The 26,592-nt window shown below is 41.1% G+C and overlaps 1 protein-coding gene across 3 annotated transcripts in view; it reads left to right on the top strand.

The window, feature by feature from the left end:
* The window catches only part of RNF13 (ring finger protein 13), a 180,962-nt gene that overhangs the window by 41,580 nt on the left and 112,790 nt on the right, over positions 1-26,592 (top strand). For 2 of the 3 annotated variants that reach the window (XR_013813151.1, XM_079764177.1), the window contains exons 2-4: positions 723-852; positions 5,002-5,082; positions 15,424-15,549. Coding sequence is in view for 1 of the 3 variants with exons in the window: in XM_079764177.1 (XP_079620303.1) it covers positions 739-852; positions 5,002-5,082; positions 15,424-15,549 (321 nt within the window). In the remaining 2 variants the exon portion in view is untranslated. Of the gene's footprint in view, positions 1-722; positions 853-5,001; positions 5,083-15,423; positions 15,550-26,592 lie in introns of those variants that run through there. The other variant, XM_079764178.1, reaches the window with a different exon arrangement.

Here is a 26,592-nt window from a genome sequence, read left to right as displayed (position 1 = left end):
CTCACCTTTAAGTATGCTATATAGTTGGTTGAGGCTTACTGATGAGAATTTTGAATTTAGCTTGGTTAACATTTAGTCCTTTCATGATATCATTTTGCTGTGAGCTAGGTAGAGACTCATGTAGAGAATTGCATGAGATTGGGAGAGATAGCTGCACTATCACTATTAGGATGTAGAGCTATTAGGATGTAGAGACGGAAAAATGTCTATGTTAGGAGAGAAAGGACAAAAGTATTACTTGTAAGGGGTTTGTTTTCTTTTTACATTCTCTATAGGCACAATATGCAAGAATAAATAAAAAGTAAATTTATATGTGAATTTATAAATTATATTTAAATAATTATAACAATTCTTTAAAATTGTAAAACATTTAAAGCAAAGGTGCTTGTGAGTTTTTAAATAATTATTTGGATTGAATCTAGTTTCCCCATAATTGAATTAGTAGATAAGTTGTACTGTAAACCAACAACTATGGGAAGATGTTTGTTTTGTGGTTAAAACACAGAACTTAATCACTATGAGCTATGTAAGTTTTGACTAACCTTGGGTGTTTACTTAAATGTTCAAATCTGTGTAAATCCCTATGCTTTTGAATATGTTTAATTTTTTCACGATCATAATTAAAAGAGATATTTTTGGACATCAGGAATTAATATAGCAAGTCATTTATTTTCAGGGACAAAGCACCAGAGTTCATTGTTACTTATCTGCTTATCTTCCAGGTGATCTGACAGCGAGATGCTGCTCTCCATAGGGATGCTCATGCTGTCGGCCACACAAATCTATACCATCTTGACTGTGCAGTTGTTTGCATTTTTAAACCTACTGCCTGTAGAAGCAGACATTTTAGCAGTAAGTATAAAATTTATTCATGCCTAAAAACATCCCTTAAAGAAAAGCTTTAAAAGTCCTAAATGGTAGAATTTTATAAGGTGTTTACCTACAAATATTTGGGCACATATACATAGTTGTTACTTGAAAGTGGGGGACCTTACTCATCTTTTTACTGCTGAATATCTAATGTAAGATCTAATGTACAGTAAATACCTGATAGATGTTGTTGTTCTTGCGAGTGTGTGTGCTCCCAAGAGTGCTCATATGTATGTATAGCTATATGCTGTGTATTTCTAGAATCTTACTGTTTTCCTTGATAATTAGTATATATGTAATGACTTTAATAATGTTATTTTTAACAATTGTACAAGATGTCCATAGAAAATATTAAACTGCCTTACCTGGTTTGACTCAGTGGTTAGAGTGTCAGCCTGTGGGCTGAAGGGTCTCAGGTTCAATTCTGGTCAAAGGCACATACGTAGGTTGCAGGCTCAATCCACGTGCACGTGTGGGAGGCAACCCATTGATGTTGTTTTTCTCTGTCTCTCCCCCTCCCTTCCACTCTCTGAAAATCAGTGGGGAAAAAAAATCCTCTGGTGAGGATTAACAAAGAAAATATTAAGCTAAAATTAATATTAATGAGTCAGAAAAAAAGCACAATGGTCTTATCTGTAGTGATGGCTAGAAAAGATTTTAGAGAACATTGTTCCTCAAAACCTTAGGTGTCCTTTCTAGGTGTCTTACTATCCTCTAAACTGGTAAGTGTATCTGTTTTCTCTTTCTCATTTCTGTGACGCTAGAAAGAGAAGAATTAACTGTGTGTGTGTGTGCATGTGTACCCATGCACATCTGTACTCTAGGTACTGTGCTAAGGTTTATTGTTTTTACTTTTTCAGTACGAATTGCTTAGTGACATTAGGTGAGAAATAGAAGGGCTGGAATTGTTGCTGATCAAAGCTTGATGTGGTCCTCAGCCATGTGTCTGCATACTGTATGTAGCACTTACGGAAGAGTCTAGGATCAGTGTAGAGCCTGGGAGAAAACTAAGCTGGTTTCTATACCTTAGCTTTTGAAGGCATAGGCATTCTAGTCTCTTAAGTCTCACTTTACTTCTTATGAAAATGAGACTGTATGAGAGACAATGTAGGGCAATGGGTTAAGAGCCAGGTTCTGGGGCCAGACTGCATAGATTAGAATCCTGGTTCCTCTAATTTACTAGAGCAAGTTATTTTCAACATCTGTGGTCTCTCTAAAATGAGGATGAAAATAATAGTGACTGACTTTAGGGTTGTTGTAAGGATTAAATAAGTGAATACCTATTAAGTGTTTAGCATGATGTCATAAATGCTCAATAATTGTTACTTTCTAAATTAAATGAAATTTTCTACTAAGGCTGCTGTCAAAGAGGAGAATTGGTTTATGAAAAGACCTTTTCAAAATATGTGCATTAAAACTGTTATTCGTGGTAATCACTGCAGATGGGATTCCAGAGAGGAGTGACTTTATTTTCTAACTAGAGGTCCGGTGCATGGAAATTCATGCACTGGAGCGGGGGTCCCTCAGCCCAGCCTGCCCCCTCTTACAGTCTGGAGCCCTCAGGGGCGGGAGGCGACCCGGCGATCAGGGGAAGGTGATGCCCCCATCACACCTCTGCTGCTGCCACTGCCGACAGCGCAAGCCTTGGCTGGCCCTGGTTACCTGCCCTTGGGCCGGCTCTGGGCGGCTGGGCAGCCACCATCCAAGGCTTGCCTGTGCCTCTGGCGTCAGCTAGGCAGCTGCCATCCGAGGCTTGCCTGCGCCTCGGGCCGGCCCTGGGCGGCTGGGGGCGCTAAGGGGACTGGGGGACGCCGGAGGCAGGAACGCGGCTCCCTGGCGGGGCTGAGGGGAATGGGCGCCGCCATCTTGTGGCTGTGGGTGCCAGCAGTCTCCCCTCAGTAGTAAAAATGTAAAGCACTTTGTGCTAAAGATGTGTTCATTTCTCTTATTCATGATAAGAACTGTTTTTTTAAACAATCTATCATCTACCTACCTATCTATCTATCTATCTATCTATCTATCTATCTATCTATCTATCTATCTAAAAGCCTAATATGCAAAGTGTCCCCTCGGGAGTTCGACCAGGAGTTCGATTGCTCGCTATGACATGCGCTGACCATCAGGGGGCAGCGCAGAATGAAGGAAGGCCCCGGCTGGCAGCTGGCAGCCACTAGGGACCCTATCTGTGCACGAATTTTGTGCACTGGGCCTCTAGTGGGACTATAAGAGGCAGTGTGAGACAATCCTTATTTTGCTATTAAGAAAACACTAAGTAATTTCAAAATGGGTCTCACTTAATAACAAAACTGATTCCAAGTCCTAATATTACAAGTACTATGTAGGTCAAAGCAGATATTTTATTTCTGAACTTCTAGTAAAAAAGTGAAACTCCTCAATAAAGGGAATGATAAAAAAAAAATACTTTAGTACCGTTGTAGATTTTCCATTTCCTAATTTTAAAAGTACCTTTTAAAAAAGTACTGTCTGCACACATTTGTATTTTTCTTTGGTCTATTTACGTTGATCTAGATCAGTTTATTTTACAGTAGAGTCTTTGGCCTTGGAAGAGTTAAATAACTTTCTCAAATTCAATACAGAGCTCATCATAATTGAATTAAATCAGTTAAAGAAAGGTCTTTTACTTAGGAGATTAAATGATACATGTGGTGATGGATATAATAGCACTTTGTGACTCTAAAGCACTTTGTAATCCTAATGTACTCTCCAAAGATGAATTAGTGTTACAGTAGGAAATGTCTCAGAAGCAGCGCTGGCCTCCAAGTATAACACCAGGGTGACTATTCTAGAGGTGACATAGTGGATAGGTTCAGAGACTAAATTCAGGTGCTTGAATCACACAGTTTATTGAATTAATTACAAACATATGGTGAGAAGTACAGGGAATAGATGGATATGCTGAGGCACTTGGGATAGGGTACACGTGGAATGCAAGAACTACACTGCCTGAGTCCTGTGTTACTGTCATCATTTTGTCCAGTCTCTCTCTGCTGCATCAGCTTTCCCTGGTGACAGGGTGGTAACCAGGGCATGAGCTGAGGTTAGCAAGGGGACTTGACAGATGGAAGGGGTCTAGATCCAACCTTTGCTTGCTTTATGGGAGAGATGTGAGGTATTTGCATATGAACACAGCTGTAACTTGCTGTTAACCTGAAGAGCTATTTATCTGCATGTCTCTGGCAGATGACACATGAAGCTAGAATGGGGATCACCAGTAGGTGTTTGATTTAGGGATGATATAGCCATCAACTTGGATGTGGGACCTAATCCATGTTTATGAATATTTAAGTTTTGCTTGATCCTTCTATCCTTTGCTATCTATACGTAACACTCTTGCTTTGTTCCATTCTTTTTATCTATATTCAAACAAATATGTTCTATTTTTTCTATTTTTTGCCTACAGTTTATGACAACTCTCTGAACTTCTATTGCACCATACATGTTTTGTCTGTGTTTCTAAAGTTACTTATTTACTATTTACTTCTTTTGTTTTGTTCTGTGTTGGTAGAGGACTGATAAATATTTTAGCATAGGAATCTATATCTATAAGGAAGGGGAAAACTGTTAAAATAGGTTTTCTATATATATGTACTTCATTCAGTTTAATCCTTTCATTGTTTAGCCCTAGTTAAAAATTTTCAGATTATATAAAAAATGACAATGCTTTAAAAATAGAATTTGATACTCCTCCTTGCTTTGGGGAAAATGCATTTTTCATAGCTAGGGGCAGAAATCCTGTAAATCTCTTCTATTAAGTCAGAGAAAATAAAGTGGAATCCTGCTGGGAAATAATCTTTCTAGAAAATCCCTTGCCTAGGGTATTGTCCCTGGGAAAAACTTAGAAAATAGTCAGCAGTTTAATGTTATAGAATTATTGCTGTTGTTTAATTATTATATGAAATCAGAATCCAATTTAAGCAGCTGTATATGTAGTAAATTGTATGTATTCCTTGCTATTTTAGTGAATGTGCATTTATAAAATTATTTTTCTTATAATAAACTGTGATAATCAGAATTATGGAAATTACAACTCAAATAATTTAATAAACCTTTTTGTTTTTAATGTTATGTTTAAATTGGTTGTAACTGGATTGTTTCTAATTTTACATTTAGTATAATTTTGAAAATGTGTCTCAGACATTTGATGATCTTCCAGCAAGATTTGGTTATAGACTTCCAGCTGAAGGTTTAAAGGTAAGAAAATAGTAATATATGATTACAGCACAAAGCATTTAATAAGGTGACTTTATTGCTCTTTGTTTCAAGAATGAAAATATTTATTACTATTTCTCATCAGAAAACCCATACATATTCACTTGTACAGGTTTTAGACTATTCAAAAGGTATGAAGAAGAAAGTGAAAATCACCTATGATTGTATTATTCTGGACTAGCCACTGTAACATTTTGGTATGCAATATTTTAGACCTGTTTTCTAGAATATATGCCGTGGTGTGTGTTTGTAGATATGTGTGCATATATATAAATGCTTATATAGATCTGTATTTAACACTAATAGAAAATACTACTTGGTTGCCTGCCTTTTTCACGTACTCGTATATCTAGAAATTCTTTTCATGCTAACAGAGGTAGTACATTTTTATTTGCATTGGCTGCATGGTTTTGCAATATCATAAAACACTATGGATTTTTGAATATTTATTTGTTTAATTTTTCATAGTGCCTGAATGTCTTTATCCTTGTATGTCTGTTTATTTGCATAAGATACTTTTCCAAATGTAGAATTGCTTTGTTTATGGAACACATGTTTAAACTTTTGTTGGTATTCCAGGTTGCCCTTCTAAATTTAGTGTCTGAGGCTGTCCTTTTGCCTATACCATATTTAATACTAGATATTACCAAATATTTGTTGATTGATAAAAAAACTGAGATTGACCATTTTAATGTTTTTTTTGCCGTGTGTGTGTGTGTGTGTGTGTGTGTGTGTGTGTGTATGTATGTGTGAAAGAGAGAGAGAGATGCCTGTTAATGCTCTTTGCCTATTTTTAAATTAAGATGTTGATTCTTATTGATTTGTAAGAATTCTTTATATATAGGAAGTATCAATCTATTATTTGCCATTATGCTTCAGATTATTTCCCCCAGTTTTTTGCTCATCTTTTAACTTTAAGGTTTAAAATTTTTATTTTAATTAAAAAAAAACTATTTTTTCTTTCTACCTCTGGGGTCATAGTTAGAAAGTATTACCCATATTACCCATTCCAAGGTAATATGAAGTTTTTATGTTATATAAGTCAGAATACATGAAATTGTGTATATATGTACCATAGAATGTTTTTATTTTGTTAAGTACAGTAAAACTGTACTCAATTAGGTTGACAGGCACCTCTGGGTTTTAATTTTTTAAAGTTTTAAAAAAATTACTTTTAGTATATCTGCTGCATGCATGATTTTAAATTATGTTTTTTAAATTCCCAGTACTGTATGACTATTTCTCATTGTAAAATATATTTAAACAGAAGAGAAGTAAGTATAGAGAAGAAAAATGAAAGCCTTCCTCACCCCTTCGTTTACCTGTACATGTCAATCCCACTTTTCTCTTTAGAGTTAAACTTTAGGGTGTTATCTGCTATTACAGGCCTTTAGATCTTTTTTCTGAATATGTAGTGCTTTTAGTTTATAAATTTATAAACTCATAAAGTTCATACTTGGTTATCATTTGTGTATATGAAAGGTTTCTTAATTTTTATAATGGAATCCCTTTTAGCTAATTTACCTAGAAAGGGATAGAGATGTTCAGAGTATCATAGCCTGGAAAAGCAGTTTCCAAACCGTTTCGGGAATAAAACCCAGAAGCACCTGTAGACCTGGCTTGATAAAGGATTAATGCAGCCACTGACTTCCAAAGCAGATCCCCTTTTCTCTGATCAGGAGGCCTCACCTCAGAATATTCTGACTCTACTGCTACCCAGCTAATCAAGGAGCTATCCTTTGCCAGCCTGTTTCCCCAAATCTAACACGTGGATTTTTCTTGCTAACCGGCTGCAAGCTAGGTAGTGACAAGCCACATATTTAGTGAAATACTAGCTATGAGGGAGACTGCTCTCAACCTAAGAAATGTTCAACCCCGTAGAGACTTTTTATCTGTTCTTCCCCAAGTTCATTGAACTCTGTATCTGGTAGATTGTATGCCTCCATTTGGTTTAGTTCTTTTTCTGGAGTTTTTCCCTTTTACTTCATTTGGGATGTGTTATTTGTGTCCTCATTTTGGCTGCCCTCTGTGTTTGTTTCTATGTAGTAGGTAGATCTTCGCAGGGTGTCCTTATATAGTACGTGTGTTGTGGAGCCCAGTGGCACAGCCTTTCTGATAACCTCAGCTGGGTGCTCCCAAAAATGTGGGTTGCGTGTGCCCTCCGGTTGCAGTTCATTGGGTGGGGGTTGAACCTCAGACTGGCTGGCTGGAAGGATTAGCCATGATCATAGTGTACCAGCTTCTGTGCAGGGACTGACCGCATGGAGTGGGATTTGCCCCAGAGAAGCTCTGGTGCCTGCTGAGACATACCCTTTGGGTATGCTGTTTGTGGGTCTAATGGGTGGTTCTCTGTTGTGGTCTGAAGCCGACCACCAGGTATGTTGGTTTTGAGGACTCTTGGGTGGGGCTCCTGTTCAGGACAAGGTCAGCTGCTGTCTGTGCTTGGCCCTGGGCCACCTGGTAGGAGCTACAAAGTGATCCACAGTTGGTAGCTGCCTGTGGTGGGCCTAGAGGCACGTGGGAGAGGCCACAGGGTGAACCAAGGCTGGCCACTCTACAGAGCAGGCTTGGGGCCAATCAGCAAGAGGCACAGGGCATGATGTGTCCATTAGCCATTTTCCCAGACCCTTTGGACCTTTGAGAGTTACTAGGACAGTTTGCAGCACTAGTGAGATGGCTGCCTTCGAGGAATAGCCAGAGCTTTGGGTGGAGCAAGGTCTCAGGGAGTTTCAGGGTAAGGCAAATGGTGTTCACCAGGTTAATGTTCACCAGGTTAATGAATATTCAGATTTGGCACCATTGTTGTGACTGGAGTCTTTCAGCCAGAAGTAAAGGGCATTCTGAGGCCAATCCTTGCCTGCCTGGGGTCTGAGGATCCTTGAGAATTTTTAAGAAAGTCTGAAGCGCCTGTACCTTCAGGCCGTGTCGGGGGCGGGTCCAACATAGGAACAATCTCTGCTGTCCCTCCACCCTTACCCAAAGCCTCACAAGTCAGTTTCTCTATGTATGTTTCTGGTACCTTTGAAGCTACTGTCCCTTCAAAGGAGCTTAGGGTGAGTGTGGGCAACTGAGACTGTACACAGGCCCTTTAAGGGGATGCCTGGGTTTCCAGCAGCCCTCTGGCTCATCTGGATAGAGTCCCTGCTGATTTCCCCAGCCAGATGTTGTAGAGACTCCTCTTCCTGGCACCAGAACCCTGGGCTGGGGAGCCCATTGTGGGACTGGGACCCCCTGCTCCTTAGGTGGGACCTCTGCAGACGAGATATCCCTCCTGATGATTCTCAGCCATCACATGTGGTGTGGGTCTCCGCCCCTCCTGCCAAATGTGGCTTCTTTAGGTCCTTAGTTATGGGAATTCTGGCCAGCTAATCTTCAGATGGTTTTCCAGGTTGATTGTTCTATAATTTATTTGTAATTTTGATGTGGTCATCGGAGGAAGCAAACACAGTGTTTACCTATTTCACCTTGGCCAGAGCATCTATGATATCTTTTTATCAGATTTTATTATAATCTAAAATCTAACTCATTGATAAAATGTTTAATCTAAAAAGGTTATAAATCTAAAATCTGATAAAATACATAACCAAAAAAGATTATTGGGAAGAATTCTAACAGTATGTAAAAGATGAGTTGTTACTTTGAAGTGAAAGATACTCAGTTACTGCTCTGAATAATGTTATAAATATAATATCTAATTTGTGAAGAGGTTTTTGAAAACCCTTTCTTTTGATCCAGTTAACCTTTTATTTACTTTTAATCCTCATTGGAGGATATATTTTCATTGATTTGAGAGAGAGAGAGAGAGAGAGAGAGAGAGAGAGAGAGAGAAACACACATACATCAATGTGAGAAAGAAACATTTGCTATTCTTGCCTCATCCGGGGATCGAACCACAACCTAGGTATATGGCCTGACCGGGAATCAAACCCGAAACCCTTTGGTGTATGGCACGACATTCCGGTCTCCTGTGGAGAAATGATCGGCTGTGACAGTGACGAGTGCCCCATCGAGTGGTTCCACTTCTCCGGTATAGGACTGAATCATAAACTAAAGGGCAAGTGGTACTGTCCCAGATGTTGAGGGGAGAACAAGAAAACCATGGACAAAGCCCTGGAGAAATCCAAAAGGAAGAGGGCTTATAACAGGTAGTTGGTGGACTTTACTGAACAGGGAGGAGAACTAAGCCAATGTATTTATTACATTGCCACTTTTGGTGAGGCGCAAAGAGTGTACAATGTATATTTTTAAAGAATGTTAGAAAAGGAGCCATTCCTTTTATAGGGATGGCAGTGATTCTCTGCTTTTTGTTTTTGTTGGTACACACGTGTAACAAGAAAGTGGTCTGTGGATCAACATTTTAGAAACAACAAATATAGGTTTGAATTAAACACTCAAAAAATAAATAAAATCATCTGTCTCACAGTAGGAAAATGATAGCTGATAACATCTGATTGACTAGTATAACTCTTGGTCTAGGATTGAATGTAAAAATTATGACAGAAAGGTTGCTACCTTTTTTTTAAATCCTCACCTGAGGATATGTTTTTATTGATTTTACAGAGAGAGGAAGGGTGAGGGAGAGAGAAAAACATTGATTGTTTGCCTCCCATACACAACGTAACCAGGGATCAAACCCACAACCAAGATATGTGCCCTGGTTGGGCGGGAATCAAACCCGCAACCTTTGGTATATGGGATGATGCTTTAACAACTGAGCTACCCACTTGGCCAGGGCGTAAAGTTGACATCCACATCATTTGAAGTATTTGTATCAAATTTTGGAATCAGCCTTAATTTCCCTTTCTACTAACATTTTTGCTTGTTCATTGTTGGTTGAGAACATAGCATCTGGAGTCAGAATTTCTGGGGATTTCATTATGTGTAACCTTGGGCAAGTTACCTTTTTTGAGACTTAGATGATTCCTTATCTTTAAAATAGGGATGATAATAATAATAGTAGTTATCTCATAAGGTTGCAAAGATGAACTGAATTAGGACATTTAAAGGGCATAGTACTTGATACACAGTACTGAGTGCCATGGCTCAGCAAATGTTACTGTTTGATGTTACTGCAGTTATTAATTCATAACTTCGGGTATTCACTGAGACACCAATTTATCACTTCTCTTCTTCTCTTCCTCCTTTTATTTTTTTAAAAAATACATGTTTTTAGCCGAAACCGGTTTGGCTCAGTGGATAGAGCGTCGGCCTGCGGACTCAAGGGTCCCAGGTTCGATTCCGGTCAAGGGCATGTACCTTGGTTGCGGGCACATCCCCAATAGGGGGTGTGCAAGAGGCAGCTGATCGATGTTTCTCTCTCATCGATGTTTCTAACTCTCTATCCCTCTCTCTTCCTCTCTGTAAAAAAATCAATAAAAAATATATTTAAAAAATATATGTTTTTATTGATTTCAGAGAGGAAGGAAGAGGGAGAGAGAGAAATAGAAACATCAAGGATGAGAGAGAATCATCAATTGGCTGTCTCCTGCACACCCTCTACTGGAGATTGAGCCTGCAACACGGGCATGTACTGAGACCCAGAATCTAACTGTGACCTCCTGGTTCATAGGTCGACGCTCAACCACTGAGCAACACTTACTGGCCCTGCTTTTACTTAAAAAAATAAAATAAAATCCTCACCCAATAATATTTCCCCATTGATTTTAGACAGAGTAGAAGGGAGGGAGGGGTCGCGGGAGAGGGAAAGGGAGAGGGAAAGGGAGGGGGAGGGGAAAAGGAGGGAGAGGGAGAGAAACATCGATGTTAGAGAGACACATCGATTAGTTGCCTCCTGCACTCGGCCTTATTGGGGTCAGGGATTGAGCGTGCAACCAAGGTATGTGCCTTTGACCGGGAATTGAACCAGAAACCCTTCAGTCTGCGGGCTGACACTCAACCACAGAGCCAAACCAGTCAGGGCCCTGCTTTTACTTATATACTCTAATGAAGGCAAAGATGTTTAGCTGCCTTGCTTTTAGCATTGTTATTTACATTATCAATATATAGTCTTCATTTTACTCATTGCATAGTTTGACATTCAGTGAAATCTGAAGGTAAGGAAAGTTTACTTTTCAGGCAGAAACAGTCTTTTAAACAAAACCACTTTATTGAATTATCTATCTCTTTATGACTTTATTAACCAGTGTAATTTATCAACAAAAGTAATTTTCTCTAATGTTTATCCCAAAATATTGCAATTCTGAAAACCTTCTGAAGCACTAAAGCAAAATTATATTTGTATGACTTTTATGTTTAGATTGCTTCAGTTGAAAATTGTAACCCAAATTACCTTGGAAAACTGCTTGGTGGTATTTACTAAAGCTTCATACCCTATGATCCTGCTGGATAGCCTATGGTTCTGTTTCAGTGCACATACTTCACAGACATATACATGTGTCATAAAAAGACTTGTAGTAGAGTGTTTATAACAGCACCGTTTGTAATAACCTAGAAATTACCCAAATGCTCATCAACTGTAGAGTAAGTTTTAGCATACTCACACAATGTAATACTACACAGAAATGAAAATGAAAAAAATATACTAAGTATATCTCAACAGTATGGTTGGTCAACGGTAGAATGAATCTCACAAATATGGCCCTGAGAGAAAGAAATCTAAAAGAGCATTTCTGTACTGTATGGTTCCGTTTACGTTAAGTGTCAAATTGAGCAAAACTAATCTATGCTCTTAGATGTTCCTGCAGTGACATTGGGGATTGGGTTGGGGAGCAGTGAATGAATGGCAGGGAGGATGAAGGGAACTTTTGGAGTGCTATTCATGTTTTATGTCCTGATACAGGTATGTCAGAAAACGCATCAAGCTGAAAAATTACATTTTGTGCACTTTGCTTTATGTATAGTCATAAAAGCTTTTTAAAAATCAACATTTAAAAAAAAACGTTTTATTGATTTTTTACAGAGAGGAAGGAAGAGGGATAGAGTCAGAAACATCGATGAGAGATAATCATAGATCAGCTGCCTCTTGCACACCCCCCACTGGGAATGTGCCGCAACCAAGGTACATGCCCTTGACCGGAACCGAACCTGGGACCTTTCAGTTCGCAGGCTGACGCTCTATCCACTGAGCCAAACCGGTTTCGGCAAAAATCAACATATTAATATACTGTAAACTTACTGCGTTATGCATTTGATGATAATTGAGGGACCAATATACATGCACTATTTTGGTCCAGAACCTTGTTTAATCATCACAGAATTACAATAGCAAAGAGAAGAAAGGTGGGCATCCAGTTTTTGAGTATCCTAGGCATTGGTAGTTTTCTTGGGTTTCCTATGTATTGGCATAAAGGACCCCCTTCAGAAGATAGAGATGAGGAGGGTTCTTAATTGTGGAGCAAGCATCCTTTTAAAAGGGATTGGCCCTGGAGGGTGACTCTAGACATGTGGACCCGGCTTAAGGCAGCGTCTTCTTGGCCACTCCTATTTACTAGTAGAGGACTTCTGCCAACTAATTGGCAGAACTCATTATTGCCCTGCCGCAGAGACTTCGTGGATCAAAGCAAGCAAATTTGCACTAGTTTTAAGTGACTCACCTCTGAGGGAAGAATAGGAACTATTTTAGGAAGTTACTCTTTTTTTAGCACAATCATCAGGAAAGATAATGTTTAATAATTTAAGAGTTGTTTTTTAAGAATTCATTTTTTCACTAATGCTAATAATTTTTTGTACTTTTAGCATATTTGTATTTTTATAAATTTTAGGTTTGAAAATAATTCATGCTGCCCTGACTGGGTGGCTCAGTTGGTTGGAGCATCATCCCATACACCAAAAGGTCGTGGGTTCAATTCCTGGTCAGGGCACATACCTCGGTTGTGGGTTTGTTCCCTGGCCAGTGTGCGTACATGAAGTGGCTGATCGATGCTTCTCTTTAACATGGATGTTTCTCTCTCTCTCTTCCTGCCTCTCTTTCTTTAAAAAAAAAAAAAATCAGTAAAAACATATTCTTGAGTGAGGATTAAAAAAATAATAAAATTAAAAAATAATACATGCTTGTCATAACACATTCAACAATATAGAAATGATTAAAAGCAAATACCTTTTTTAAGAAAAAAATCTTTTTATTGATTTTAGGGAGAGGAAGGAAGAGGGAGAGATAGAAACATCGAAGCATCAACATCCATAGGCTGCCTTCTGCATGCCCCCCACTGGGGATTGATCCTGCAACCTGGGCATGTGCCCTGACCGGAATCAAACCTGCGACCTCCTGGTACATGGGTGGACACTTAACCATTGAGTCACACTGGGGCAAAAGCAAAGACCTTTTTAAAGTTCCACTTGTAGACCCCCTTTTTTTTTTGTCTGTACATATCATAAATTTATTTATTCTAAGATGCATTTCAGCCCCGGCCCAATAGCTCAATTGGTTGGAATGTTGTCCTTGTACACCAAAAGGTTGTGGGTTTGATTTCTGGTCCGGGCACATACCTAGATTTCGGGTTGTATCCCCAGTCGGGGCATCAATGGGAGGCAACTTTCTGACATGGATGTCTCTCTCTCTAGACCCTCCCCTTTTCTTCCTCCCTTTCTCTCTCTGAAACAATAAAAAAAACCAACATATCCTTAGGGGAGGGTTAAAAAAACAACACATTTTCTTACCCATGTTTTACATCTCCGACATTGGGAAGTCTTTCAATTGATATCCATCAGATGGCAGTCATGATGAATCTGTCATCACCAGGGAATTTGGCTGTAGCTGCTCATGTTTTCTGCACTTTATTTATATGCCTTAATAGTACAGATTCATTTTAATTGCTGTTATAAGTATCTTGAAAAGAACTGCATGTACTATGTGATTTGGCATTACAGCGAAAAGTTTGTGTGCATAAAGGTGCAGAAAAGGATGTAAATTTAACATGAGTGAACTAAATATTCATTGGAATGATAACCACAATTCTAGTAAAAACCAAATGCTTTATGGAATCAAGAAGGGCAGCTATTCGCCCTAACCGGTTTGGCTCAGTGGACAGAGCGCTGGCCTGCGGACTGAAAGGTCCCAGGTTCGATTCCGGTCAAGGGCATGTACCTTGGTTGCGGGCACATCCCCAGTAGGAGGTGTGCAGGAGGCAACTAATCAATGCTCTCATCGATGTTTCTAACTCTCTATCCCTCTCTCTTCCTCTCTGTAAAAAAATCAATAAGATATATTAAAAAAAACAAAACAAAAAAACAAAGGGCAACTATTCCATGAGTAAATAAAGGTATGCTGCATTTTATTCCTGAAATGTGCAAAAGCATTCCCTAGAACAAGCTAAGCAATGAAACTTAAGGCAGGAGGAATTACCAAATTCTGTGGAATTGATGGTTGGTGTGACTGCTAGACCATAGAGATTATAATTAAGGCAATGTGTTATAGGCTTAATTGCTTCATTTCTTTTTATAAATGGATTTAATGAACTTGATAATCTTTATGTGTTTTATATCTGTTGACATAGTCATTTGGTTTTTCTGTTTTAACCTATTAACATAACATTAATATGTATCAAACATTTATTAATATAAATATAATGTAACATTTAATATTAATAACATATTTATTGTAATAATGTTACTTTTTTATTAATACATTTTCTGATGTCAAACCATCTTGTAGTTCTGGGAAAGCAACTTGCTATTTTCTTTTTAAGTTAATAATTATCTTGTGGACATCTTTCCAATTTAATGTGTATAGATTTACCTCATTCTTTTTAATGACTTCATTATTTTTTGTTGTATGAATATATTATAATTTTTAAATGGCTGCCTTATTGATGTGCATGTTTTCAAGTTTTTGCTATAAAAATGTAGCAGGGGCCATTTTTCTACATTATGCCTTTGCTAATTGAGGCTAGTGTTTCCATAGACTAAATTTCTAGAAATTCTGTGCATTTTCATTGTTTGATAACATAAAATAAACTTAAGAGTTAATTTTAAATAAATAAATGATTGAGACTATACAAAAAGTTAACTTTAAAAAAGTATTTGCTTGTTTTAGAAATGCCAATCATTGTTTTGAAATATACCAAGATGCTAATAGTGATTGTCTTGGGGTAATGGGCTTTTTTTTGTGACATTTAAAAAAATATTAATAGCAAAAACAGAACTTACTTAAAAAAATTTAAATGCTTATGAAACCAAACACTACTTAGAAGTTCTGGGATTATGAGCAGTTGGGGGATAGGAACTGTTGTATTGCCAGATAATTCATCTAGCATAATGCAAAACACATGAAACAAATTCAAAACATGTTTATAGAAACAAGTTGAATTTTTTTTTTTTTTTTTTTTGGTTTAACAGAGAAAAAATTTACTACCAATTCTTTTTCAGGGTTTTCTGATTAACTCAAAACCAGAGAATGCCTGTGAACCCATCGTGCCTCCACCACTGAAAGACAATTCATCTGGCACTTTCATCGTGTTAATTAGAAGACTTGATTGCAATTTTGATATAAAGGTAATGTTTGCTTTTTAATTTTTTGTTTCTGTTTGCTTAATTAGTATCTTAAGTACTCCCTTGTTTCAGAAAGGATTTAAGTAAGTTTACATAATTCATTCAGGTTAAAAAATGAAAAAAGTGAGGACAAAAGGAAAATGAGATGATGAAGGCAAAAAATACAGGAGCAAGTTTACGTAAGTCATTCATTAGCTACAGAATTTATTCTAACCTTTTAGCAGCCAGTACAAAGAGGAAGCCACCACTGGTTTCATGATTCACAGTTTTAGTAAGATTGAAAATAAACAAATTGACTAGGATATAAATAATTACTATTGTTCTAAGAATTTCCACGTGGTTGCTGGGCGTCTTTGAACTATGTTTGAATAGTTGAATCTTGCTTGATCTAATCTAGGAATGGAAATGTTAACATGTAATTTTATGTCTTTACCCTTCTATTACACCTATATGTTGTCTGTGTTGACATTGGGATTTCTCAGTGTAATAAGCTGATTTCTGTTACCTGTATAAAGTTTGTCTCCCCAGAGTGGGTTAAGCTGGCATTTCAGATAGTGAAATACAGTTTGTCATAGAACTTCCCTCGCTATCATCAGTGCTACTCTAGAGATGTGGTTTTATGATACTTTTAATACTGTTTTTACAAATCTGTTTTTGGACTGTGCCTGAATTTTGTCTCTACTCATGAAAGAAATAACACCTCCACAGTAAACTTATTAAAGCAATCCTATATAATAAAGAGGCAATATGCAAATTGACCATCACTCCAACACACAAGATGGCTACCCCCATGTGGACACAAGATGGCCGCCACAAGATGGCCAGCAGGGAAGGGCAGTTGGGGGTGACCAGGCCTGCAGGGAGGGCAGTTGGGGGGGACGAGGCCTGCAGGGGAGGGCAGTTGGGGGTGACCAGGCCAGCAGGGGAGGGCAGTTAGGGGTGACCAGGCTGGCAGGGGAGGGCAGCTGGGGGGGACCAGGCTGGCAGGGGAGGGCAGTTGGGGGTGACCAGGCTGGCAGGAGAGGGCAATTAGGGGCAATCGGGCTGGCACGGAAGCACTGAGGCATCAATCAGGCTGTCGGGAGTGGTTAGGGGTAATCAGGTGGGCAGGCAGGCGAGCGGTTGGGAGCCAGCAGTCCCGGATTGTGAGAGGGATGTCCCAGATTGGAGAGGGTGCAGGCTGGGCTGAGGGATACACCCCCTCTCCACCTCCCGTGCATGAATTTCATGCACCAGGTAGAGCACTTTGTAAATAATAGGTATTGTTATATTGTATATTCATTCCAAATCTAAACTCTCAATTGCCTTTAAATGGGAAATAAGTTAGAGCTTGAAGTCACGTGTAGATTTACTGCTCTTCAGAGTTCTTATCTTTAATAATAAAAGCGTAATATGCTAATTAGACCAGATGTCCTTCTGGACAAACTTCTGGATGAAGCAGGGGCTATGAAGGAAGCCCGGGTCCCGGGTGCCAGAGGGAAGCTGGTGCCGGCAACCAGGGGAAGGAATGTCTACTCTTGCATGAATTTTGTGCATCGGGCCTCTAGTGTTGTGTATAATAGTTTGAATTTAAACCACTTTAAGATTTGATTCAGAACTAAGCTATAATAATTATAGATTGTTGCAACAAAAATGAAATATTATTTCATTAATTTTTGCCTCTAAAAACTTAAAAGTAAACTAAATGCTGATTCCAAGTTTTATTACATTATTGTGCTATGCAATGTTTGGCTCAGTTCAGTCTTTGGTAACTAGAAACCAGAATACCTTTATTTTTATTTTTTATAACTTTTTTCTTTTTTAGATGGGGATGAGAGGTGGTTCACTCCAAAATTTAGGGAAATACTGTCATTTAATATTTATTTGTTTTTTTCTTAAGTAGTAAATTTATATATTGCTTTCAAGAGGAAGGGAGAAAGAGAGAGAGATAGAAACCTCAATGATGGGAGAGAATCATTGATTGGCTTGCCTCTTGCATGCCCCCTATTGGGGATCAAGCCTCAGGTGCCATGACCGGGAATCAAACAGTAACCTCCGGGCTCTTGGGTTGATGCTCAACCACTGACCCATTCTGGCCAGGCAAATATTTATTTTTGAGGGTGAACATAACCCAGGAATGAATAGGTAGGCTTGTGAGTCTTTTGTGGATCCTCACCATGCATCTGAGTGCTTTTCATGGAATTTTATGATTTAGGATTTCATCTCAGCTCTCTTTTTTTTTTTGCTTCCTGCCTACTTGATGTCTTTCAGCCCGCTGTGTCTTGCTGACTACATCTTTGTGCCTTTACACATACTGTTTTCTCTGTTCAAGGTCTCTGCCCAAAACGATCTTTACCCCTCTATTTCTGACTGTTTCTTCACGCAAGTGCTAGCTGAGGATGTTAACTCGTCTGGAAGCCTTACTCTTCTTTCTACCCTCTTTGGCAGAATGAATCATTCCGGCTTAGTGTACCACTCTTCCACTTTGTAAATACCTTCTTATTGCTCTTTATCACATTACTAGTGGTACAGGGCATGAAATTCGTGCACATTAAAAGATAATTAATTAGAGGAAATATTTTAATATTGCTATTCACATCCTCTGGCCCGGCGCTGGGCAGGGAGGCAGCCTCACATCCCAAGCCTGCGCAAGTACCCGCCCACCGATGCTGCAAGTCCCTGCCCACCCGTGCCTGCCTCGCACGCAGCCTCCTGCTGTTCGGTCGTTATGCTGTCATGGCCTGATGACCATTTGCATATTAGCCTTTTATTAATATGATGATATCTGGCCCAACTTTTTGATTATTATGTGTGATAAAGTCCTGGAAATGTAATGATCCATCCCAGGAGCCTGAATATTTGCTGCATCCTGTCAAACTGTCTCCAGAAATGCTGTCCCCTATACACCGGAGCAGTGCTGTCAGGTGTCGGTTTCATCACACTCTCTCCAGTACTGAATATTGTGATTTCTTAAAAGTTCCAGGTATCTTTCATTTACAATTACTTGATTACCTTTGAAGTTAACTTTTCTCATGTATATTAGTTACTATATTTCTTCTTTAGTTCAAGGTCTTTGCTCGGACATATTCTTCTTTTATTAATGCTATTTCATTTGAGTTCACGGGAAGCAATAGCAGTTTCCATGGAGGAAGGTGGGGGGCTAAAGGGGGGAGAAAGGTGCTGGACCAGATGTGGTTGGCAGTGGCTCTTGTTAAAGGTTAGATCAGAGGTGAGGGGTTAAGGGAGGTGTTAGGTTCTGAGACTGAAATGTTATGGTGAGGGCACATAGTCAAAGGTCACCATTTGGGAGGTTGGGCCTCTGGGGTCTGGTGGGGAGGATGAGGTTCAGACCTGGGTTTGGTGAGGGATGCAGGAGGGGAGCAGTCTAGCTGGGAAGGCCCGTGGGTCTGGGCGGCGTCTTGGATTCAGACGCCCAGCACTTGCCACCAACACCAGGGCCACCGCATTGTCCAGGCCCCGCAACAGCCAGACGGACCTGCAGCTTCAGCTCTGGCCACGCTGCAGGGGCCGCGGGGAGTCCTGTGGCCCCCAAGCCTGTACCTCCTCACTTCTGAGCTGGGCGCGTGCCCCTCTTCAGGGAAACCGCCTGAGCGGCCCCTCTAAGTGATGTCACCTGGTGACGCCATCAGCGGGCATGTGCCACACAGCCTGAATCTGCACGGCCTGGGGAAGACTCTATGGGAGGAGGTCCTCTGTCCCCTAACCCGCCACCGCAGACCAGGAGCCCTCATCCCTGCGCACGTGGTCGTCTGTAACCGGCACCCAGAGGCCGGGGTGGAGGCGGGTTCCCACCGTGTCGGAAACCGCTCGGCCCAAGGGTCCCACGGTCTCAGTGTTGCCACATGACTGCGTGGCCTCGGTGTTATGCCTCTACTTTCTGATGCCAGTTTTGCACCTTAAACTCTTAAATTAACCGCAAGGACAGCTTTCCTCTTCGCCCTCCCAGGACTCACAGTTCTGTTGCATACGCTCCTTTCAAAGGACAGTTTCTAGTTCTTGGCCATGTGGAGTGTTGCTGACTTTTCATTCTAGGTTTGCATGTGGGGATGGTGACTCTGTTCTACAGCAAGCCTGTGAGCGAATAAATATGATCCCCATTTTGCATCTACTCTCGTACTGTAGTAACATTTCCCCAATTGGGACTGGATCCTATAAACCAATTCCCATGCTCCACTACACTGAATAAAAATGAGGATCCGAGCTCACCTTTCACATGAGGAGCCAATGAGGTAGCCTCATGTCCCGGCGGCACAAGTCCCCGCCCCGCCCCTGACTGCAAGTCCCTGCCCACTCTCTCCTGCTGTGCGTGCAGCCTGCTGATCGGTCGTTAAATGACGGCATCCTGACCAAATTTGCATATTACCCTATTATAAGAATAGATTGTTTTTTATTGTATATATTTCACTTATATGAGCTTAATATATTTAGAGTCCATGTTTTAATTATATTTAAACTAGAGGCCCAGTGCGTATGATTTCATGCGCGGTTAGGGTCCCTAGGCCTAGCCTGGCCTCCGTTGCTGGCCTCTGTTGCTCTGCGACGCTACATGAAGCTCCCCGCTCCAGGATGCTCCGCGATGCTCGTGGCCCCTAGACTGCTCTGCGAGGCTCCTCCCACCCCGCCATGCTCCACGAAATTCCTCCCACCCCGCCATGCTCCACGAAATTCCTCCCGCCCCGCCACTGCTCCGCAAAACTTGCTGCCTCCCGGTGACTGCTCCGCTACGCTCGCTGCTGCCCCACGAAGCAGCCGGCACCGCTGCCGCTCAGCAGTCCTCAGTCTCGCCCACTGCCACCCCCCCTCATGGTGAGCGGCTAGGGGGCAGGAGGGGGCGGGGGGGGGGGGACCGGTCGTTCGGTTATGACAGCACCTAGCTCTTTTATATATTAGGATATCTAATTTGTATCATAGTGTATGGTAGGAGAGCAATAAAGATTTGTTAAATCAAACTATATTTTATAGTAGTAAGCCTCCTACTTATGTGTATAATGTACTAGTGGCCTGGTGCACGGATTTGTGCACATTGAAAGGAAATTAATTAGAAGAAAATATTTTAATATCACTATTCGCCATTTCTCTATAATAGAAGTGTCAACCAAATTCACAATCAACAATGACAGATCAAAACACATGCGTGCGATTGGTGCCAGCGAGAGCTTTATATTTATGGAGCATGCACGAGTCAACTTAGCCTTTTATATATATATAGAATAAACTTGCTTAATTAGACCTGCTTTCTGACGTAGCTAAACTTTTCCTAGCCCAGTGAAGCACCCCAAATTCTCTTTCAGGTAATTGTCAGCAACACAGCAATAAATATCAACACAAAACAGAATATTGTAGATCATACAGGGAGAACGAAGGGTAAAATATTTAACTGCAACAGTGTTTGACTATATTCTGCGCAGTGAGAAAACCTGAAGTCATTTTCAAGGTCCACCATTTCTTCTTTTCAGTCAGGTTCAGTTTCTAAGCTTTCTAAATCTCCATTTTCTGGCTAATGAAAAAATAAAATAGGATTCCATTGAGTCTCCTATCTACCTACTCCAGGACTTCTGTGAGGATCAAATGAGATGAGGCACGGGAAAACGCTTCACAGACATTTGGATAAAGTGTAAAATGTTTCTACCTGGCTATAAAGCAAGTCGTGTTCCTGGGTTGAATTTGCTATGTGATGTCATTACCTGGTGCCCACAGCGACTGTTTCTGAGCTGGGCTGTGGGCTGCATTTTGTGCCATGGGGTCTTGGCAGCATAGGTTGTGATTTGGTGGGGTGTTGCTCTGGGGTGCTGGCGGGGCCTGTGTCCCACTTAGAGGAAGCCGAGTATTGCTTTGTGGGCCCCAGGTCCATGGTGCCATTTGTTGTTAAACTAGAGGCCCAGTGTATGACATTCATGCCCTGGGTGAGGGTCCCTCAGCCCGGCCTGCACCCTCTCGCAGTCTGGGACCCCTTGGGGGATATCCGACTGCCACAGAGGTGGGGGAGGCACCCTCCACTGTTGCTGCGCTCACCAGCCATGAGCCCGGCTTCTGGCTGAGCAGTCCTCCCCCTGTGGGAGCACACTGACCACCATGGGGCAGCTCCTGCGTTGAGCCTTTGCCCCCTGGTGGTCAGTGCATGGCATAGCAACTGGTCGTTCCACCATTCTGTCCATTTGCATATTAGGGTTTTATTTTATAGGATGGCCTGTCGCTAGGGAGAGGTAGCCGGGCGTTGCTACGTGACGTCATTATCCGGCGCCCACAGTGATCATTTCAGGGCTAGGATGGGCTGTGGGCCGCATTTTATGCCATGAGATCTCCGTAGCGTAGGCTGCAATTTGGTGGACTGTCACTCTGGGGTAGTGGCGGGGCCTGTGTCCACTTGGGGGAAGCTGAGTGTTGCTTTGTGGGCACCAGGTATGCGGTTCCGTTTCTCTTCAAATGGCCAGTGTGCATCACAGCAGCTACTGCATTGAGCGTTTGCCCCCTGGTGGTCAGTGCGCATCATAGAGACCAGTCAGACTGTCGTTTAGCATTATATATATATATAGACTAGAGGCCTGGTGCACAAAATTTGTGCATGGTGGGGGGTGTCCCTCAGCCTGGCCTGCACCCTCTCCAATCTGGGACCCCTCGGGGGATGTCTGACTGCCAGTTTAGGCCCGGCCCCTGTGGGTTAGGGCCTAAACCGGCAGTCAGACATCCCTCTCTCAATCCAGGACCACTGGCTCCTAACCACTCACCTGCCTGCCTGCCTAATGCCCCCAACTGCCCTCCCCTGGCAATCCTGGTCACCCCCAATGGCTCTCTCCTGCCGGCCTAGTCACCCCCAATGGCCCTCACCTGTAGGCCTGATCGCCCCCAACAGCCCTCCCCTGCAGGCCTGGTTGCTCCCAACTGCCCTCCCCTGCTGCCTGATCTCACCCCCAACTGCCCTCCCCTACCGGCCTGATCTCGCCCCCAACTGCCCTCCCCAGCTGGCCTGGTTGCCCCCAACTGCCCTCCCCTGCCAGCCTGATCTCGCCCCCAACTGCCCTTCCCTGCTGGCCTGATTGTCCCTAACCCCCTGCCAGCCTGATCTTGCCCCTAACTGCCTGTGCCTCGGCCCCCACCACCATGGCTTTGTCTGGAAGGAATTTGGATGTCTGGACGATGGCTGGTTGACCCGGTCTAATTAGCATATTACCCTTTTATTAGTATAGATAGATTATATAGGATAGGATTGCTTAAATGGTGGGGGGAAGCCTTTTTCACCAGGAGGAGATGCTCTTGGCAGACAAAGATACATAACCCCTATATCTGGACTGATAGCCAGCCATATGCACTATACTGCCAAACCGGTTATTAAAAAATTGAAGGTCGGTTTCTATGCCAGTCATCGTCAAAGCTCCACCTCCTAGGCAGCCATTGGCTCCTCACAGTTCACGCAGATTTGGTTCTGATTGGTTGGTTTCTATGCCAGTCAGCGTCAAAAGCTCTGCCTCCTAGGCAGCCATTGGCTCTTCTGGGAATTCCAGAATGGCCCGCTGACAGCTGTCTCTGTCTCCAGGCCTGATCCGCAGCCTCTGTGATGGCTGCAGATCAGACCCCGCCTCTCTCTCCGGGCCTATCTCTGGGCCTTATCCATAGCCTCTGCTGCAGCTGCTGATCTGGCCCTGCCTCTCTTGCCGTGCCCACCTTGCTCTGCCCACCTGCTCCCCGGCCGCCAGCCTTGCTGTGATAGGAGCCTTTGGGCTGTGGGGGCGGGGGGACCGAGCGGTGCTCCATGCACTTCCTGGTGACAGTTCATTTGGTCATTTTGGTCGTTATGGCCATTGGCCTTTTATTATGTAGATTCTTTAAAAACATGTACTTGTAAAAAAACATGTAGAAACATTTCAATTTGAGGATTCTCATCTTAGAAAGGAAAATGTTAAAAAATTTTCCATTATCCCTTATTGAGTAGTATCATTGGTGTAAAATTGATTAAAGGTAGTGATGGCCAAGATGCTGAGTATAATAGGCTGGGAAGTCTCATAGTCTGCTGTTTGCAAGCTGAAGAACCAGGAAAGCCAGTAGTATAATTCAGTCTGAGTTCAAAGACCTGACAACCAGGGTGCTGATTATGTAAGTCCTGGAGTCCAAAAGCCCAAAATTATGATTTAGCTATTACTCTAGCTCATCTCAAGCAAGAGATAGATTTTGCCCTCCTTTTGCTTTTTGTTATATTTGGGTCCTCGGTGAATTAGATTATGATTACTGAAAAATAATGGGAATCTCATCCCAGAGAGAATTTTCTTTCAAAGGCTGCTCAGTGGTGGATAAGCTATTAGTTTTATTAGCTATAATCTTAAGATCAGAAATCTATGCCTTTGTTTTCTGGGCATTCAAATCGGTGATTATATATAGTTTTATATTAGGTATTAGAGACCCAGTGCACGAATTCATGCACCGGGGTGGTCCCTTGGCCTGGCCTGCAGGATTGGGCCGAAAACAGCTCTCTGACATCCCCCAAGGGGTCCCAGATTGTGAGAGGGCACAGGTCAGGCCAAGGGATCCCACTGGTGCATGATTGGGGCTGGGGAGGGACGCGGGAGATTGGCCAGCCGGGGAGGGACTGTGGGAGGACTCCAGGACATGTCCGGCCAGTCTCACTCAGTCCCAATCGGCTGGACCCCAGCATCAAGCTAACCTATCGGTCAGAGCATCTGCCGCTTGGTGGTCAGTGCACGTCATAGCGACTGGTCGACCGGTCGACCGTCTGCCCCCTGGTGGTCAGTGCTCATCATAGTAAGCAGTTGAGTGACCTTTGCATATCATTAGCATATTATGCTTTGATTGATTGAATGTCCGACCTGTCGACTGGACACTTAGCATACTAGGCTTTTATTATATAGGATGTTAAAGAACCTAATTATTTACAATTTAGATATAGTACTTTTTTTTTGAGATGCAGATAAATAGCTCTTTGTGGATAATAAATAATGATTCACTTACATATAGCCACAATTTTATATGAATGCATTGACTTAAGAAAAGAGAAAAATAATTCATTTCCTTTTTTCTGATGTAGCAAACTGGGATTGAGTACTGAGAAAAGGTTAATTCAGCTCCATAGAGAATGCCACAGTTGACATAGTTGCAAGGTTGTTTCTGCCGTGCTTCCTATCCAAAGTGACCTAAATTATCTCAGACAAATGAGAATTGGCTCTTTCTTACAAAGCTTTCCTTGGAAAGAGGAACCCTTTCCATTAAACACAGCAGAAAAGAAAACAAGAAAGAAATACAATTTTATAAGGATATTTCAAATGATTAATGGTGTTCCAGGGTTTTACTTTTTGTAAATTCTTTAGATTTTCTTTGAAGATGATTATTGTACAGTAATTAAAATGCAACATGTCTTATTTCTTCCATAAAAGTTAATGAAGTGAGAGTTGTGTGCTAAAATAACAGAAATAGCAGATTAAAACTCTTTAAAGCCGTGGCTGTTGTGGCTCTGTTGGTTGAGCATCCTCCCATGCACCAAAAGGTCGCAGGTTCATTTCCCAGTCGGAGCACATGCCTAGGTTGTGGGCTTGATCCCTGGTGGGGGTCATGCAGGAGGCAGTCGATCAATGTTTCTTTCTCTCCCTCTCCTTTCCTCTCTCTCTAAAATCAATTAAAACATTAAAAAAACAACAACCCACTATTCCAAGTGTTTTGTTAGAGATAGCAGAGATAGCCAAATAAGACAGCAGACATAATACTTAATTTTTGGAGGGTAGGAAATTGCGTTATTTGTAACATTCTAAAATAAAGAGCACTTTTAAAATATTTTGTTGGGAGAAGCACGTATGAGCTTTTCAATGTGTCTTGCCCTGAAAAGACGCAGCAAAACGCATATTTAGAAACAGTATTTGGCTATGTAGAATGTCCAGGAGGCCAGTAAGAACTACTGATTATATGCCAACTGTTATTCTGAAAACAGTCGCTTTTACTTACACTGAGAAGAACTGTATCCTCTAAAAAATAAAGCTCTTTAGAGGAAAAGCAAAACAATGTTGTTTTGTTTATCTTTGTACAATGCTGTTCTTTATGTGACAAAATATAATTATCGGGAAATGTTAGTTTTGGGTGAGTGTTTGAAGTTAAAAGCATTCTGGCTCTTTGATAAATAAATCAAGGGTATATCAAATATTTTAATTAATAAAATGACTTTTTAGCATTCTGAGGCAAGACAGTTCTCAGAAAACTTGTATAAGTGTCCCAGTGAGAAATATGCCATTTAAAAATTTTTGTAAAAATGTCTAGTTCTTTCAAGAACATTAGAATAATAAAATAGAATCCTAACTGGATTGCGGAATAAACAATATTGAACTCTGACCTCATGGTTCATAGGTCTTATAGGTCAACACTCAACCACTGAGCCATGACAGCCGGGCCAGGTAACTTTATTTACAAATTGGCTTCATGTGCATTTCAATTAATGCTCTTGGGTATTTCTAAGTCTAGATATTCATTTGTTCCATCAACATTTTTTTCTAGGTCCAAATGTTATGTGAGAATTTTAAAATATTGCCATAAGCCTTTTTTGCATTATTTGGATGATAAAGTCATAATAATAAATAAATTTTTTATTTTGCAAAATTTTGTTCTTCTTACGAAATAGTCCTCCAGTTTTTCTTTCTAGGATTACCTTTCATTATCCTATCTCAGGCTTCCTGGCTGATACATTACATGGTATTTCCAGAATTTCACTTTTATTTTAGTAGTACTGAGTAGATATGACCTGAGTAGAAATTACCCTCTGCAAATAATCTGAAAGTCATTTAATGTCATTACTTAATTTTTCTTACTCTTCTCTATATTCCTACAAAGTAAGTTATAGCATTTGTTATTAATCTACTTCAGAATTATGTTTAAAAGATTCTGCTAAAAGAATGTTTCCAAGGATACTTGATGGATTGAACAGTTTCTACCCATATATGGTTCAAACAGCTTTGACTACTAGCTAGTTAATTTACTCATTTGTTTCTTCCACCCTTTAATTGATAAACATATCTGTATTTTAATAATTAGGTGTCTTTATCCATAAATTTGTTCAAT

This window comes from Cnephaeus nilssonii, assembly GCF_951640355.1.
Source record: "Cnephaeus nilssonii genome assembly, chromosome: 3".
In the NCBI taxonomy this organism is placed as follows: Eukaryota; Metazoa; Chordata; class Mammalia; order Chiroptera; family Vespertilionidae; genus Cnephaeus; species Cnephaeus nilssonii.
Note: the sequence above shows the minus strand (reverse complement) of the source record. Positions and strands in the feature narration are given on the sequence as shown.